General features: G+C 43.5%; 1 protein-coding gene across 5 annotated transcripts in view; it reads right to left on the bottom strand.

The window, feature by feature from the left end:
- The window catches only part of PPIP5K2 (diphosphoinositol pentakisphosphate kinase 2), a 1,596,028-nt gene that overhangs the window by 1,252,701 nt on the left and 325,859 nt on the right, over positions 1-17,468 (bottom strand). For all 5 annotated transcript variants that reach the window (XM_078675453.1, XM_078675448.1, XM_078675449.1 and 2 more), the window contains exon 9: positions 4,406-4,527. In XM_078675453.1, coding sequence (XP_078531579.1) covers positions 4,406-4,527 — 122 coding nt within the window. The remainder of the gene's footprint in view (positions 1-4,405; positions 4,528-17,468) is intronic.

Here is a 17,468-nt window from a genome sequence, read left to right as displayed (position 1 = left end):
TCCATAATTGGTATTGGTCTCCTCTCAAACTATATCAGGCTCGTCTGGTTCCTAATGTGGCATGGTGGACTTGTCCAGATGTTGCGTGTAATTTGTACCATATACTCTGGTCATGTCCTGTACTGGATATCTATTGCCATTATATATGGATGGCACTTTGCTCTACTAGTTTCATTCCTTGTGAGGAGCCAGACAAGCTGGCCTTGTTGCATGATTTTGTTGCTTTGGATTTCTCATTGCGTAGATGGATGTCGACGTCTCTTATAGTGGCTAAGATCAGCATATTAAGGCACTGGCATACAGCAAAGGTGCCCACACATCAAGAATGGCTTGCTGAACTTTATCGACTAGCTACATATGAACGTAGGATTTACAAGATTCAAGATCAAGTCCAGGTATTTGATGAGGTTTGGGGTCCTTTTTTGAACCTATGTAATCTAATTATCTTTCTAGTGTGTGGAGTATAATGCTTTTATCCATGCAATTGTGATGGCGATTTGAGAGTTTCATCTAGGATTTTGAATCTGGGATAAAATGAGTCTGGTGACTTAATTCATTTATTTGTGGTGTGTGTGTTATATGTGGGGATAGCTTACCTTAGGCATAGCTTAAACTGTATTTGTTAAATGGGAAGACTCCTTTGTGCCTTATTAGATTTTATTTTTCTATTTTCATTCAAACTCTCGAAAGTTCTTTTGTCCCTTCAAGGGATCTCATTTAGTACTATATTTATGTTGGATCGGTGTACTTTGTGGAGTACTCTGAATTGAATTTAAAATATTTATTGAGCGCATCATTCACCATGCGGTTTCTTGGCGCTATGGAGGCAAAATTAGCAGTAACACACACCAGAACTGAGGGGGTAACAGGGAAAGGAGAGGAAGTTACATTGGGAAAGCTTGGGTAAAAAGAAAAGTCTTAAGATGTTTTCGAAAAACAGAGTAATGTGTAGCCAGACGCAGATGATCAGGGAGGGAATTCCAGAAGGAAGGTGCCAGAACAGAGAAATTGGAACCACCCCATTTCTTGCGTCTGTATCGGGGAACATGTAGAAGTGATTGAGTGGATGAGCGCAGCTCGCGAACAGGGGTGTATTCTTTAAGTAAAGAAGAAATAAAGGCAGGGGCAGTCCCTTGACGTGCCTGGAAGACCATGCATCCAGTCTTAAAAAGAGATCGCTCCTTAACAGGCAGCCAATGTAGTGCTTTCAGCAGGGGGTAGAGTGGTGAGAACGGGGAAGACCATAGATCAATCTGGCCGCCTGGTTTTGAACCAGCTGGAGCTTCTGCAGACTATAGGCCGGGATGCCGTTGTAAAGGGCATTAGCATAGTCCAGCCGGGAAACAACCAGAGCGGACATGATTAATCTGAGAGCGGAAGGAGAGAAGAAACGGGACACAGAGTGGATAGTACGAAGTACAAAAAAGCAGGAAGACACCACAGAACTAATTTGTGAGTGAAGATTGAGATGATTATTGAGCTTGATACCCAGAGTTTTAACTGAGGGAGAAGGTGTGGGAGGGGATCCCAGGGAGGAGGGCCAAAAGAGAGAGTTCCAGGGACTGGAGGAACCACCTGTAAGGACCAATTCTGTTTTGTCAGGGTTCAACTTCAGATGGTTGTGGTTCATCCAGTCCCTGATGAAAATCATAATAGACTGAAAATTAGAGATAGAATGAGAAGAGGAGGAGAGATTAAAGATAAGCTGGAGGTCATCTGCGTAGTTGAATACAGTGACCTCCAGCTGTTGGAGGGCAAAGATCAAAGGATAGATGTAGAGGTTAAATAGAAGGGGAGAAAGAGAAGAACCCTGAGGGACACCGCAAGTGACTTTGAGTTGGGTGGCCGAGAAATGTATTGCATTACAGTTGTTTTCATGTATAATAACAATTTTCAAAAAAGAAATGTATAACAAAATCAAAGATTATGTTTGTTAAATATTTTGCTTTAGTTATTTGAATGAGATGCATAAGGTTTTCCCAAAATATTCAAAGGTGAGATACCCACTTGTGTCTTCTGCTATATCAATGCTATAATGGTTCCAACCCCAATTGAAGAAATATTTAAAGTTTATTCAATACCATAGCATTACAGACATATTTGATGAGCACTCTTTCACCAAAGTTATGTTGGCATTATTGACAGAAAACATGATATATATTGTTTCTCAGTGTAATAGTATTTATTTTTTATCAACCTCAAAATGAGGAAGGCTTGAGCTGACTTTCCAAGATATAAACCTATCATCACTGGGTAAAACACTTATCCAAAAAGACCAAAGTTTGGTTTGTGAAAACAATATCATGATAGCAGTGAGATGGCTTATCTCTTATTAGAACATTGGAATGTTAACAGCTCCAGAAGTGGCTCAGACCAACCGAGCCCTTCACAGGAGCAGCGCATGTCCAACAACTAACTGCAGCATGCATGTGCACAGCAGTTAACGGTTAAACACTGACAGGAAGAGCAGTGAAAATGGATGGTGATTCTCCCTCGGCACTGACATCCTGTTTGCAGATCCAAGGTATACATAAACTGAGCTGAATTGTCCCCTCTCTCCTTCCGAAGCTGCAGTGACACTGAGCTACACAAAGAGGGGGAAGGGAGACTCACTGTGCCAGCCACCTATCGTGGAGAGGCAGGGAGCTGCAAGACAGAGACTGCTGATTGGGACACAGAAAAGTTAACAGCAGGCCTATACCAGTATTTATAGCCTGCTGCTGCTCCACTGTCTGCAATGAAGTTGTCAACATTCCAGTGTTCCAATATAGCCTTATAGCTCGCTGTAGCGGGCTATACCGGCTATTAAAGGCCAGCTACAGCGTTAAAGGTCCGAGCCGAAGGCGAGGGACTTTACCAAAGCAGAGGGACTTTAAAAGCCTGTAAAACCGTGCTACAAAGGGCTATAAGGCTATTAGAACATTCTGCCACTAGATGACAGAATGTTCAAACGAATAAAACAAAGCCTTCAGGGAGCGCAAGGGGATTAAAATCCCCTCAGGCTCCCTGAAGCCTTTGTTCACAGCCAGAGCTGTGAACAAAGAAACATTGCAATGTTGGAGCTCCGGCCTTATACCAGCCATTGTAAGCCCGCAACACTCCATTGTTTTCAATGGAGCTACTAACGTTCCAATGTTCTAATATAGCTTTATAGCCTACCTTAGTAGCCACTAAAGACCCACTCCAGTGTTTAACAAGGGAGCGGACCTTTAATGGCGGGTATAACCCAACAATGGTGGGCTATAAAACTATTAGCACATTCCACCCCCTGAGGGGCAGAATGTTCTATTTAGAAAAACAAGCCCAAGGGGGTTGAATGCCCCTCAGTTCCTTAGCCTTTGTTCACAGCCCTTGCTATGAATATTCAACAGGTAACAGACGCGCACAAGGCCACGACTGTTAGCAGTTGAACATTCACAGTAAGAACTGTGGACACAATTTGGCTGAACTGCTCTTTGTTGTTCAGGCAAGCCGGAGAGACCCAGGAGATGAGCTGCATTAACCTCTCCCTCCTTTTGAAGCCCTAGTGACAGTGAGCTACATGTGGGATGGAGGGGTGGGGGGTAAAGGCTGCATGCGTCCTCCTGCACGACCGCTGCCTTTCACTTTCCTCTGCTTAATAAATTTTCATGACGCAGGGAATGTGTATGAGGACACTGAAATGTTGAGAGCAGCTACCCTAAACAATTGAATCTTTTAATTACCTTTAATGCCTACAATTATAATACAACAAATACATTAAGTATACATTTGGCAAGCTCCGCTGTTGCACTAGGTTAGAAGAAAAAAATGCAACCTGTAAAGAGTAATATTCTTCAGCAGTATACATGTCTCCCGATCTCCATCAGTGAGCAAGCATCTGCACCACTACAAAACACCATCCCCAGTCGCTAAATTTGACATAGTATTCTGGTAGTTGTACCCACGCTGACACCCACATTTAGCTCTGGCAGCTAAATTGCTGACCTCGGAGCATGTACGCAGGGTTCTAACCAAGACTGCGGCTAATGACTTAAATCATTGCGACATTTAGGGCAAATCTCTATCTTCCTGTGATACAAACTGTAAATATGTGTGAGCTAAGCAAGGAAAATAATTGTACGGTATGTTGTATTGTTCTGCAACAGCCACGTGGCCTCCCTTCACTACGAACTCGCTCACTTTTCTGCAATTCTTTCCCTACTAGGCTCACACACGCACCCACTTTTTGCGCTGTACCTCATGTTTAAAATGAAAGCTAAAATAAAAGTGCTAATTTATGGTGCATGTGTTACATATAAAACTAACATTTGTATAAATACTTAACTCTGCACTGGTCAGGCCATGCTGTATAGCGCAGTTCACAATACAATATACGGCAGTAAGAATTTACTTTCAGTTTCAATTACAAGACAGCGATTCTCACCCAAGTATTTTTGCGCAGTCATCGTAGTATTTCATGGAGTTTTTGACAAAGCTGAAGCCATTTACATCGCAGACATAGGACTGACCACTCGCCCGCAATAAATCAAAACCACAAACAGTTTGCTGTAGGCACAAAACAAATGTTGTTGTTAAACAATAAAAGGTTGCAGATGAGTTTCAGATCGTTGCTTTTATGCAAACATTTTAAAAACAGATTTTTTTTTTTTTAGAAAGGCCCGTAGGTAACAACATTGAAATAATTCACTTTTGTTTACATGCATATGTATCTCCCTGCCCTGTACTGTCACGCAAGCAGGCAGAATATAAAGCTTCCGGTTTACTATAAACTTGAATTAAATCGTGAGTGACACTACCTCTCCTGATGCCTCAAAGTAGCGTGGTTGCTGCGCTATATTTAATTCCCAAGAACATTCAGTCTTTGTGGGGCCATAAGTAGCTCACAGATTCCATTAGTTGTGCTAATTACTCTGAAATATTTTTAAAATATATTTTCCAATTAATGGGAGTGAAGAAACTATTAGCTCATATCATGGATAAAATAACTCTGGACCTCATGTACTAACGGTTTTAGCCAGGTGCGGCCGGCACGGATTGGAGGTGGCGAGGCACGGGTGTATAAAAAAAAATAAAAAAACTCCTCAATATCATCGTGACCATGATCATCATCAACTGATCTTACTGAATCCAAATGTAATGGATAGGTCAGTACATCTTCCGGTGCTCCTCTTCAATCACTCACTAAGCATTAGCAATTGCCAACGGTAATCAGCAATGAAACAATACTGCAATGTTCTGTGTACTACATATTAACAGATTTAGAAAAGATGTGTGCGCCCTTGCAACCGACTGAAAACTGAATTAGACTCCAGGATTCCTTCAACACCACTACAAAAAGTCATTGTCAACTTTGACACATCTTTAAAACAATACACAATAAAAGCACAACCCTTCATCCTACTGTATACCCATTAATTCTCTCACAGCAAATTAGGCACAAAACAAACTGGGCAGAACACATTCACAAATCAACATGACAGAAGGGGAAAACATTAGGTTACTTAGAAGGCTTATCCATTCAGAAATACCTACTTTTCCGCAGCCACCATCAAAGATGCTCTCAAAAGAAGCAAATCGCTATCCAAAGTTGTAAAGACATAAAAATAGCTCTCTTCAAGAACAACTCATTCAACAGTAAAAGAACAAATGCAATACCCTCAAGAAAGTCTTACAGAGAAACAAAATAACATTATTAGGCCTCACATTGTCGACAACAATCAGTCATCACATCAATCTCCCCCACACCATAAATGTAGATGAGCCACTGTCAAATGCTATCCTCACCAGCCTCAAAACTACTACCTATGACAGCATGCTTCCCTCAGCCATCCTGAAATCCACTGTACGAAAGGCACTCAACACAGCAACAGGATTAACACCTCACTCAAGCAACACGATTTTTCAGGCTTCTTTAAACAAAACAAATCATACCAATGCTGCAAAAAAAGAACCATCCTACACTGTGAACTGTTGATCCACCATCTACCTGCCCTTCTCTGGGAAATAGAATGGAGAAAGGGTTAGCCACCCAAACATGACATCTGGGCACAAGCTACCACTTAAAAAACTACAGTAGAGACTGCCACCCTCCATGCTGAAGATGATACCCTCCGCAATGTTGACAAAAGTGGGCCTTACACCCCACGCACAATTTGACTTAATCGCATATTTTTTTTTTTTTTAAACATGCTCTCATCAGAATCTACTCCAAACACATGGAACTTGCTCAAAACAGATTCATCTATAGCAGTGAATGCACAAAAAAAGTCCCCTGGGTATACATTTAGAAGAAAGAAAAGGAAAAGAGTGCTGGAGTATCCCTTTTACAAGACTATTTCCCCTCACCCACCCGAAGATGGAATGCTTCATCATAGGGAACCTCCTCGCACTGTGAACCTAGTTGCAGTGGGGGCTATGATCTATAGCAATGTAATCAATGTCAGTTCCAGATAAATATTGCCCCAGTACTTTATGTAGTCACAGATCCTTACTCAATCCAGTAATCTTCAATATATGCAAGAAGACCCTTCGAAACCTGTTAGCCAGCCTCAGCTTCAAGATTTGGCAATATGCTAAATACACTCCATGGTGCCTCCGATACCTTACAAGCAAAAACAACCAACCACCTCTGAGACTGAAGGCCCATTATCAAATATGGATGGCAAGAGCCTATCAAAAGCAAACATCATACCAAGGCACAAAGAGTCCCTATACTCCATCTGAGGGAAATAACACAGATGAAGATTCCCAGATTGATTCATTTGAGTCACAACGCAAAGTCCTTTAGCTTTATCAGCAACACATACCCGTCCTTCAAATCACTAATTGTAAAGAATACAGATAGCTTTGCACTATGGTTCAGAAGCAAATTACAGAACCACAGTGCAAACCCTAGTCCTTTGGTGTCTGAATAGCAGACTTGCTTAAAGGAGTTCAATAGTGCACTTTCTCTCTGTGGATAGGTAAACTCCAAACTGCTCCAAGCCTTATTAAAGCACTGAAGAAATTCAACATATTTCCTACGTCTGGCTGCAGTTTAATTCAACTGAATTGTGTATGAAGTAATAACAAACAACACCACCCTAACAGCCAGAAAAAAATGTCAATGTGTAAATGCATCACAAGAAGCAAATACCTCACCAGAGTGAAAATTAACTGCAAAGCGAAAACTTCCAGAAGCAAGTCTTTTCTTGTGCACCAAATATGCAATACCATGCTCAGACGTGCCCAGTCACTCCTGGAAAGGTCTGAAGCCACACTTCTCCAAGGAGGTCTTTATTAACTGACAAGGATGGGCAAATTCACACCCTCCTGGTGATCTATTTAACACAGAAATTGATTTGCCTGACCTCTACATATCTCCACTGGAGCCTCCTCTTTCACATCGCTCCTTTACTCACCATCGTGGTTTGTCCTCTATAAAAACCTACACATACAAGCATGGGAAGATGGAGATTGAATGGACATCTCTTGAAGGAACAGAATGTAAGGAGTATATACTCAGATTAGTGATATAATTCATAGATCTTAGTATCAATGTCTCGAGTGCCAATAGTGTTTTGGACTATCATGAAGGGGCAAATGTTAAATTATTCTTTAGAAAAACAATGTCTAGAGCACTGGATATACCAACAAAGCAGAAAGAGAAATATTTTAAAGCAGATGAGAGATCATAGAAAATTGATTTCTGACTGCCTTAATGAAATGAAGATAGGAACTGAACCTAACAGGTTTGCAAAAATAACTTTGTGCTATCTTTAGAACCAGAAAAATGTTCTGGTGATGTTGTGAAACCAATTAGAGGCTTTAGTATACATAGTGTGGTGAATTGAATTTAGAATACATGTAGAAAAAAAGACATATGTATATCATTTTTTGTTTACTAATCAAGACTTTGTATCAGTGTAAGATGATCCCAAAATAGCAAAACACTGAAGGCAGCTGAAAGCCATGACCAAATCAAAAGATGAAGTTGGAATCACCAAACTATGAACAACGAAATTAGGATAGACAAAATACAAAACACTACCAGGCAAGCAATAACTGGGAAAGGGTTCCATGGTACGGATGTTCACAATTCAATTATCTAAATTTTATAAGGAGATTTGCATATAAGGGTGTGTTCTTTGGATGCTGCCCATAAAGAGGCAAAGAGCAAAATTAGTTTTCACCGACTATAAAGAAAACATTTATAAAACTGCTTCCAAAATAAGACCAAACCATCGAGCAATTGGAAAATCATCTTACTGGGTAAAAACATGAATGCAGAAAAATAAATAAGTTACCTACCTGTAACTATAGTTCTCCAGTATTGGAAGCTTTCATAGATTCACATGCTTGAATAATTCCTCGTTCTCATGATAGGAGTCCCTGGTACTTTAAAATAGTAGTAGTAGCAGCAAGAGTAGTAGTAGACTGATAGGTATAGACTAGAAAAGGCCTAGGTCTCTTATTTTATTAACCTATCTTACTCATTATTAAAAAGTGACCAAACTTTGCCTTAACCAGCCAGCATGAATCACCCTCTAGAACACTTCAGAGAGAAGCTAAGTACCTCACATTTTCGAGCACTAATGCTAAAGTTAATATGCTGAGATAGACAAAGGTGAACTTTCCCCGGGGAGGAGGGTGGGTCGCATGTGAATCTATGAAAGCTTTCAATATTGGAGAACTATAGTTATAGGTAAGTAACTTATTTCTTACTCCAGTATTTAAACTTTCATAGATTCGCATGCTTGAATCAAAATCGCAAGCAGTTGAGTAGCACATTTACCGTAGGCTTGACCCGCTTAACAGGAATATGCATCAATAAAACCTGCAATTAATCACTAAGCAATATGACAACCATAATCATAGCAATACCAATTAAGGAATACATTAACAAAGTAAATGGTTTGCCCTACGGAAATATGATACAGCAAAAGAGGTAGGGGGCAGACAGGGGTGGCTCACCTTAATGGAATAAGTGCCGAAGTACTGCTTGACCTACCGTCTTGTCGATTAGAACTGCTGAACCCAAGAAGTAGTGTCGAGTAAATATGTGTCTATTCTTCCAGGCTGGTGCAGGCAAATCTCATGAAGTGACACTCCTGCAAATAATGCTGCAGACGTAAACACAACCCTTGTGGAGTGGGATCAGACTCTTGAAGACAGTGGTCTGTCTTCTTTGTGAAGCAGAATTGTGTGGCACTTGCAATCCATCTAGAATTACTCTTCTTGGAGAGCAGGAAATCTTTCCTTGACGCACTGTATGCGACAAATAATTGAGAAATCTTGCGAAAAGCTTTTCTCCTTCGGACATCCAACGAGTGAAGAGCCCTCTCTGCAGGCGTTGATGGATTCAGGAAGAAAGTCTTTAGTACCACAGGTTCATTAAGGTGGAAATCAGATGGAACCTTGGGTATAAATTTCGTATTTGTGCGGAGGAGAATTCCGTCCATTTTAAATTGCAAGAAGGGTCCTCTATAACAAAAGTCGGAATTTCACTGACCCGTCTGGCTGAGGTCAGGGCAAGAAGTAAACCCAACATCAATGACAGGAACTTGATCTCTGCTGAGTGAATTGGTTTCGAAAGGAGGTTTCATCAATTGCTGAAGAAAAGATTTCAGCTTCCAGGCCAGAGGTGGAGGCCTTATAGGATGAAAAACTCGAAACAGTCCTTTGAAGAACTCTGATTATTCTGAAAGACCACAGAGGTGGAGAGGAAAGAGATCTTCTGTAACGGGAAATGGCAGCTAAGTGAACCTTTACTGATCTATGTGCCAAGCTTGATTTCGCTAGCTGCAAAAGGTAAGGTAAGACCTGCTCTGGAGAGGAGGACAGCAGATGTATACCTGGCACAAGATGCAGAAACGCTTCCATTTGAGACGGTACTTTTTGTTGGTACTGTCTCGGCATTCCCCGGAAATGTTCAAGTGCTGAAACACTTTGAATTCAGGAGCCAGGCCGATAAGTGTAGGTTACTTGGATCCTGGTGTAGGATCCGCCCCTGGTTCATAATTAGAAGATTGGGAAACACTGGAAGTCGGAAGTGTGAGACCAGTGATAGAAGAAGCAGTTCTGTGTACCAGTGTTGGTGTGATCTTGCTGGAGCAATGAGGATCTGTTTGCATGGCTCGATCTTCATCTTCCTCAGGACTCTTGGAAGAAGAGGAATGGGAGGAAAAGCGTAAGCAAAGATGCCAGACCATGCAATTGAAAAAGCATTCCCCCATGACCTGGGGTGGTGATGCCAACTTGTATAGTACCAGAATTTGCAGTTCTGGGGAGTTGCGAATAGGTCCAATTCTGGTGTGCCCCAGCATATGAAGATGTTGTGCAGGGTTTGCTGGTGCAGTTCCCATTCGTGGCACGTCGTGTTGATCCTGCTGAGTGTCTCTGAAATTGTGTTCTGACGTACCGGAACATGCTCTGCTCGGAGGCAGAGTCTGTGAACCACAACTCATTACCACAACTTCTGAACTTCCCTGAAAAGCTGGAGAGATCTCATGCCGCCCTGTTTGTTTATATAGTGCATTGTTGTGGTATTGTCCGTACGGAAGACCACTGATGAGTGCTGAATCCTGGGAAGAAAAGCATGGAGGGCTAGATGTACTGCTTTTAATTCCAATAGATTTATATGGGATTGACTAAGTCCGATGTCACTTGCCGCTCACTTGAAGCTCTTGGAGATAATCCCCCCATCCCTCCCGTGACACATCGTGGTTATCACGAAGGCTGCTGCTATGTGTCGGATAGACAGCCCTGCTGAAAGATGGGTTTTGTCTTCCCACCACTCCAATGCCTTTAGCATGCGCGGAGTTATCCTGATGATGTTGTTGAAAGAGCCTCTGGACTGTGCCTACTGCTTGTCCAGTTCCTCCTGCATGGGTCGCATTTTGAGGCAACAGCATGGTATCAGCGGTATGCCTGATGACATCATTCCCAAGAAAGACTTGTACAGTCGGACTGAAAGACTTTTCTTCTAATAGATTTTGTGAGCATGAGAAGCTGTTGTTTGGCGTTCCTCCGCAGGATAAGTCATTAAGCACACCGTGTTTAACTTGGCTCCCAGAAACACAGTGGTTTGCGATGGGCTCCGTCTGGATTTTTGCAGATTGAGAGTGAGACCCAGCTGTCGGAAGAGAACTGTGCAAGCCTTTGTAGACACTTGTGCTGCCGATTTGGAAGGTGCCTTTATCCGCTTCGCTGCGACCGGAAATCCCTTGCGGTGCTGGGAAATCCGACGAGTGCATGGTTTGGACGGCCCCCGGCTGTCTTCTGCACAAGACCACAGTGACGTTGGATGGCCAGGGGCCGTCCGAGGCATCGAAGCGGTCGTCAGCCAGTCGTCCAGATATGGGAAGACTTGATGTTGATGCTGCCTGAGAAAAGCTGCAACTGGAGCAAGGCACTTCGTAAACATTCTGGGCGCAGATTTGAGTCTGAAGGGGACTACTATGAACTGGAAGTAGCGTCCGGCAACCAAAAACCTCAGGTATTTCCTGTGCCTTGGGTGAACGGGTATGTGGAAATACGCATCTTGGAGGTCTAATGCGGTCATTAAATCGCACTGGTTTCTGAATTTAAGAACCTTTTGCAATGTGATCATCCAAAATTATAGTTTTTTCTGGTAGACATTGAAGCTTCTGATGTCTAAAATTGGTCGCCATTGCCTTAGCTTCTTTCTAATTAAAAAGAAACAGGAGTAGAAACCTCTGCCCTTGAGGGAGACTAGCAGTTTCTCTATTGCCCCTTTCTAGAGCAACTTTGAGATGCTTTTGGTGGAAGGCTTGATGGCTGTTTTTGGATAAACTCCAGTGTATATCCAAATTGCGCAAGGCGAAGAACCCACCAGTCTGTGATAATATTTTTCCATTGGTGAAGGCGATTAGAAATCTTGCATGCGAGACACAAGGCTTTTGATGGAAGAAATTGAGGAGAATGCGGCAGGGGTATAGGAGCCGGAGCCTGTACCATATCATTGTCGACGGGCAACATCCTTGCCCGCCTGGACTGATTTTCCTGTTTAATCTGACATTTGATGTCTAAGTAGGTTGTCTTTGTTGGAATTGGGAATGGTAAGATTGAGTATTTGAGGAGGTAACGGGATTGTTGATACCCACCCCTATAAGAATGCTGCCCTTTCCCTCTGGACCGTCAAAAAGGAGTTTTCCTGAACTGCGCGTCCCCAAAGACTTGGCAGTGTCCGTGTCCACCTTTACTGTTTTAAGGGCTTACTCCACCTGGCTTCCAAAGAGTTCCTCTCCTTCACACGGCAGGTCCAAGATCGTATTCTGAACCTCCGGCCGGAATGAGGCGGCTTTAAGCCATCCTGGTCTTCTAAGACTGCTGCACCTGCCAACTGCCTGAAACCTGTGATGGTGAAATCCATGGCAGAATCTATAATTTCATTGGATGCTTTTTCTCCCTCATGCAGGATCTTCTTTGCCTCCTCCTTAGCATCCTCTAGTAGTTGGCCCAGATAAGGCCTATGTCTGACCACATCTGGTGATCATAGCGCCTGAGCAACTTACATGCCCAGAGAATCTGGTTTTGGGTGTCCTGTGAGATACGCTGGTGGATTTTCCGTAGCCTTTTATGTCAAGACGTGGGATCACCACTGGTATAGAAGCTGAGGTCTTCATGATTCCAAAACCCTCCTCCCAGATGTATTCAATATTTGATATAGCCCTGACAGACTTACAAAACGGTTCTTCAAAGTTGTAAAGGAAACAGTCAGACTGTTTCGAGGGCAAAGACAATCATTTTGCTGCACACTCTAAAAGGCCATGAAACCCTGCTATGTCCTCTGGCGGAGGATCTACTGGAGGAGGTGCTGGAGAAGCAGGCAGGGAAATCGAATAATTATCCCACTCTGTAACCATGTAGGGAAGTTCTCCCTCTTGCCTCTCTTCATCCAATAGATTACTTCCTAGCGAGGAATGGACTGCGGAGTATTAGGAACTGACAACCTCTTAGGAGTGGATCACTGTATGGGTGACGCCATTGGAGGTGGAGATTCTGCAATAGGTCTTGCAGGTGGGAATCGCCTGTGGTAATCTTCCAGCATAAACTGAAGATGTGAGAGCAAGGCAGACGGCATTGTGACCATGTTCTGCTGATACTGTTGATGCCCCATCTCAGGTTGGGTATAGTAGGCCTGACCATAATATCCCTGTTCTTACTTTTCATCGTCATCTTGGCACTTAACATGTAAGTCTGAAGATTTATACACATCCCCAAATAAGCCCTCCTCTTCAGAATCTTCCTCCTGCAGAAGATGCGGGGGCAGAAGAGGAGTGATCTTACAAGGAGAAGTATGTTTTGGAGTTATGCCCGTGTCCATGGGCTTAGGCGAGAATGATTTGGCCACCAACAGCGATTTTGGTGATGAAGGAGTCTCCGCCGGCGAGATGGCTGTCATCATCGACAGCAGTGGGCTCGACGACGACATGTTCACCACTGGTGAAAGTTTCTTCTTCGTCAACGACTGTGCGTTTGTCGACAACGGGGCCTTCGTCAACGACAAGGTCTCCGTCGACAGTGGGGTCTTTGTCGACAATGACTTTCTCGACGACTGTTGTGTCATCACTGGCACTGATTTCTCTGCTGATGATGACGACGACTGTGACAGTCTCGTTGACGGTGACTTTTCTGTCTGTGCCCTCAATTTTAAAGGGTAAACATCCTTCACAACGCGGTTAAAACACCGCGTGCCATTACGACGCGTCTTTTACAACGCAAGTCGTTACCACGACTTGCACTGGAGGGCGCTCTAGACTAAGAAATAGTAGATTTACTATTCCAACACCTTCCCTACTGTACGTAGACTGGAGTTGGAGTAGTAAATCTTACTATTCCTAAGTCCAGCACCCTACAGCGCAAGTCGTGGTAACGACTTGCGTTGTTAAAGATGCGTTGTGATGTACCGCGATAATTTTGATTGCGTTGTAACATCATACATCCTTTTAAAGACAGCAACTAAATCTTCATCAACAACATCAGAGGGATGGTCGACGAAAACGGGGCCCGAATGGACGACGATAGAAAAGTCTATGGAGAATGGAGAAAGATACTGATGACTACGTCCCTGAGGTGCATCCCCTCGTCGACGAGGGAGTTGACGGACCCTTCCTAGATGGCAGAGAGCCCGCTGACGGCTCTGAGGAAGGCTTTTTAAATGTCAATTTTAGCACTGAACGTGAAGTTTTGGGCTCTGATACAGTCTTTAAAGGCTGTTCTCTCCTTTAAGACCCTTGCTTGCTCTCTGTGGGAACATTCTGAGAGGATTTCTAGCACATTTGGCATGGCGTTCCTTATCCGAGTACGACGAATCCCTTTACAGGGAAATTTTTGAGGACGTAGACTGCTCACTCTCAGAGTCTGACACAGGTTCAGACCTGGTTTTCATCTTCTGGAGCCAAATGAGAAGCTTACCCTCACGGTCTCAGAGTTTTTTTTTGGAAAAAGTGCGACAAATCTTGCAGTTTATGAGGGTCTTCGACATATATTCTCTTCTTTAAACAGTTGCATACTCTATAAAGAGAGCCTTTCTTGTCTTGTCTGACATGACTCAGTGCTGGTGGCAAACAACAGATATAAAGTCTAGAATATATATATATATATATATATATATATATATATATATATATATATATATATATATATATATATATTTGAAATATAAATCAATAAAGTCACTTCCCTGAAAGATTAAGCCCAGAAATATTATTTTAAGTGTAAAAAGCTGAGCAGAGCTCAGAAGAGACTCCGTAGCATAACATGCAGTAGAAAATCTGAGGTACTGAGCTTCTCTCTGGAGTGTTCTAGAGGGTGATTCATGCTGACTGGTTAAGGCAAAGTTTGGTCTCTTTTTAATACGGACTACGATAGGTTAATAAACTAACAGGCCTAGGCCTTTTCTAGTCTATACCTATCAGTCTACTACTACTACTATTTTCAGTACCAGGGACTCCCATCATGACGACGGGGAATGATTCAAGCATGTGAATTTATGAAAGTTCCAATACTGGAGTAAGCTAGATAATGAACATCACCAGATGCCGCCTTAGTAGTAAACTAGATTTCTGACTTTAGCTTAGTATTAGAAAATATAAAATATCTAGGAATTTGTACTCAAGAGAGGTAGTAGGATCAAATTTAAAACCAATGTTGAGTCAGGCAAAAAAGATAACAGAAAATGCTATTACTGTCACTGTGCAGTAAATTCAATGAAAGGACTATGACTTAAAATTCAAACACAGAATTCAAGCAACTTAAAACAATCACTGGTAATTTCTCCCTTTTAAGGAAAAGCATAACAGAAACAGGAAGAAAAATTACAAATGGTTTGGAGTGCGTTGGATAAAACTATTTAATTCTCAAAATCAATATAAAGCAGCAACACCCTGACAGGTGGCAATAGCATTGCTGAGTAGATGGGGTGAGAAGAAATACTAAGTTAGTTAAGATGGAAGAAACTTCAACAAACCCATTTGCTGAAACTGTTATAGCAATCACAAAATATCAAAATGGGTCAACAGGTATTCAGACTTCACTCAACCTTTCTTTCGAGCTCTGACACAAGCCCATAGGACACTGAGCATGCTTTTGGGTGAACCCATAAAGTGCAAGTGAACCAAGCACAATAGTGTTGCATAGTGTATTCATGAAGGGTTAATGAAGCTGGAACAAGAATGGCAAAATTGAATGAAGCCCTTGTGTAAGTTAAAAGAAGAGTGTGACCTGCTTTGCCATTACAATGACGAGAACACCACCGACATCCATATGTAGATGTATTCCAACGTAATCAGGAACATCCTCTTCTGCAGACCACAGCAGAGTGGCAGCCTCACAAAGAAACACAGATCATCAGAACTCCAATGGAACTCTGCTCTTGACAAGGCAGGAATATTATGGTCCAATAAAAGGGTCAGCATCTAAGAAGCAAACTAAATACTATGAGGGATCTATGTGTCGTTTAGAAGCAGATCCAATGTTTAAAAAAAGCATACAGAGCAGGGTGTTACCATTTGAGGATTGAGACAAGGGGTAGCCTGCCATGACAAAATACCTGGAGAGATAGGATGCAAAGTATGATATTCTGTCACTGAAGAAATCCCCTGTACTGGACATTCACTACAAGCTGGGATTCACAGTCTTGCTCTGGAAACATGGTTTTGCCAGGATAGGGGGCTCTAGAGGGCGCACAAGCAAGATGGCTACACTGTTGTGAGGCTCCTGCCACCGGGGACAAAAAACAATAGAATCCCGACCCAAATGACTGAATACCGAGGTAAATTCGGAGACAAAAGGATGCACAACCTGCCGCAACTTCATATTGCCTGTTTTTGTAGACAACAGAGGGGAGAACGAAACAGAAGCCGACACAGCTGCGGCTGTAACACTCCTAAGATGGCGGCTGCCTAATGAGAGAGGCAGACCACCCTTGTCACTGCTGGCCACTGAGCGAACTACACCCCGTGCAGACAGACTAATGCCCACGGCCGATCCTGGGCTAGGACACGAGCGATCCCTGAATGATTGCGGCTCTGCGGTGAGGAGCAGGCAGGGTGGAGATGCCGTCCAGATGCTGCAGAGCACCCCAAGATGGAGGCTAGGCACTCAGTGAGAGAGTGAAGTCACTATGCTGCTGCCTAATGATAGAGCGCCCTAAGAGACCGATGAGTGGCAAATGCACCGCTGAGGCACCACTCCTGCTCTGCTGATCTGGAAGAGGCCCCCTTCTGATCCGGGCCCCGCGCTTAGAGGCGGATGGCCTGGGAGGGCGAGAGCAGAGCTGATGCAGCCGGGGGTTTAAGGGAGGACTTGAGAAGCCCCAGCTCCTGCAGCAAGGTACTCCCCCCCCCTTCTTTCTGGGGATCAGGAGGTTGTGAACGCCGTCCCTCGCTGCAGAACTGACGGGAAAGTGGAGCTGTCCCTGGCCCGTGAAGACTGCGCCGGCACGATGGATCGGTGCAAGCCTGCTGAAGGCCCCGAGGAGTCTGCACTTCGACGCTGGGCACGCCAGACATCACAAGCTGGGCCGAACACTGGCAGGCAGAATACCGACCCCCCCCACCTCCCACCCCATCCCAGAGGAGGTGGCATCAGCCTGGACACTTTCATTACATCGCCGCACATAACCGCTCTAGGGCCCCCTTACAAACAAACTTCTAGTCTACGCCTGAGCTGTCTGTGGCAGCTGCAGTAAAAGAATGAGCAGAACTGAAGGCAGACAGTCCAAGCTGCAGTTTGAATCCTGCAAGTCTGCACGCACACAAAACAAAGGAACGGGCCAAACCATGGCGGAAGGCCTGATTACCGATACCCAAACTCTGGATGACGACTTGAAGGCACTGCTCCTTACAATGTAGCACAGCCTCACCTCCATAGAAATTAAGATGAACAACATGTGTGCTCGCATGGACACAATAGCAAAGAAAATTTGGAAACATGATGGGCGCATTACTGATGCTGAGCACTGAATTTCCAAGCTGGAGGAC

Source organism: Lissotriton helveticus, chromosome 2_1 (assembly GCF_964261635.1).
Source record: "Lissotriton helveticus chromosome 2_1, aLisHel1.1, whole genome shotgun sequence".
Taxonomy (NCBI): Eukaryota; Metazoa; Chordata; class Amphibia; order Caudata; family Salamandridae; genus Lissotriton; species Lissotriton helveticus.
Note: the sequence above shows the minus strand (reverse complement) of the source record. Positions and strands in the feature narration are given on the sequence as shown.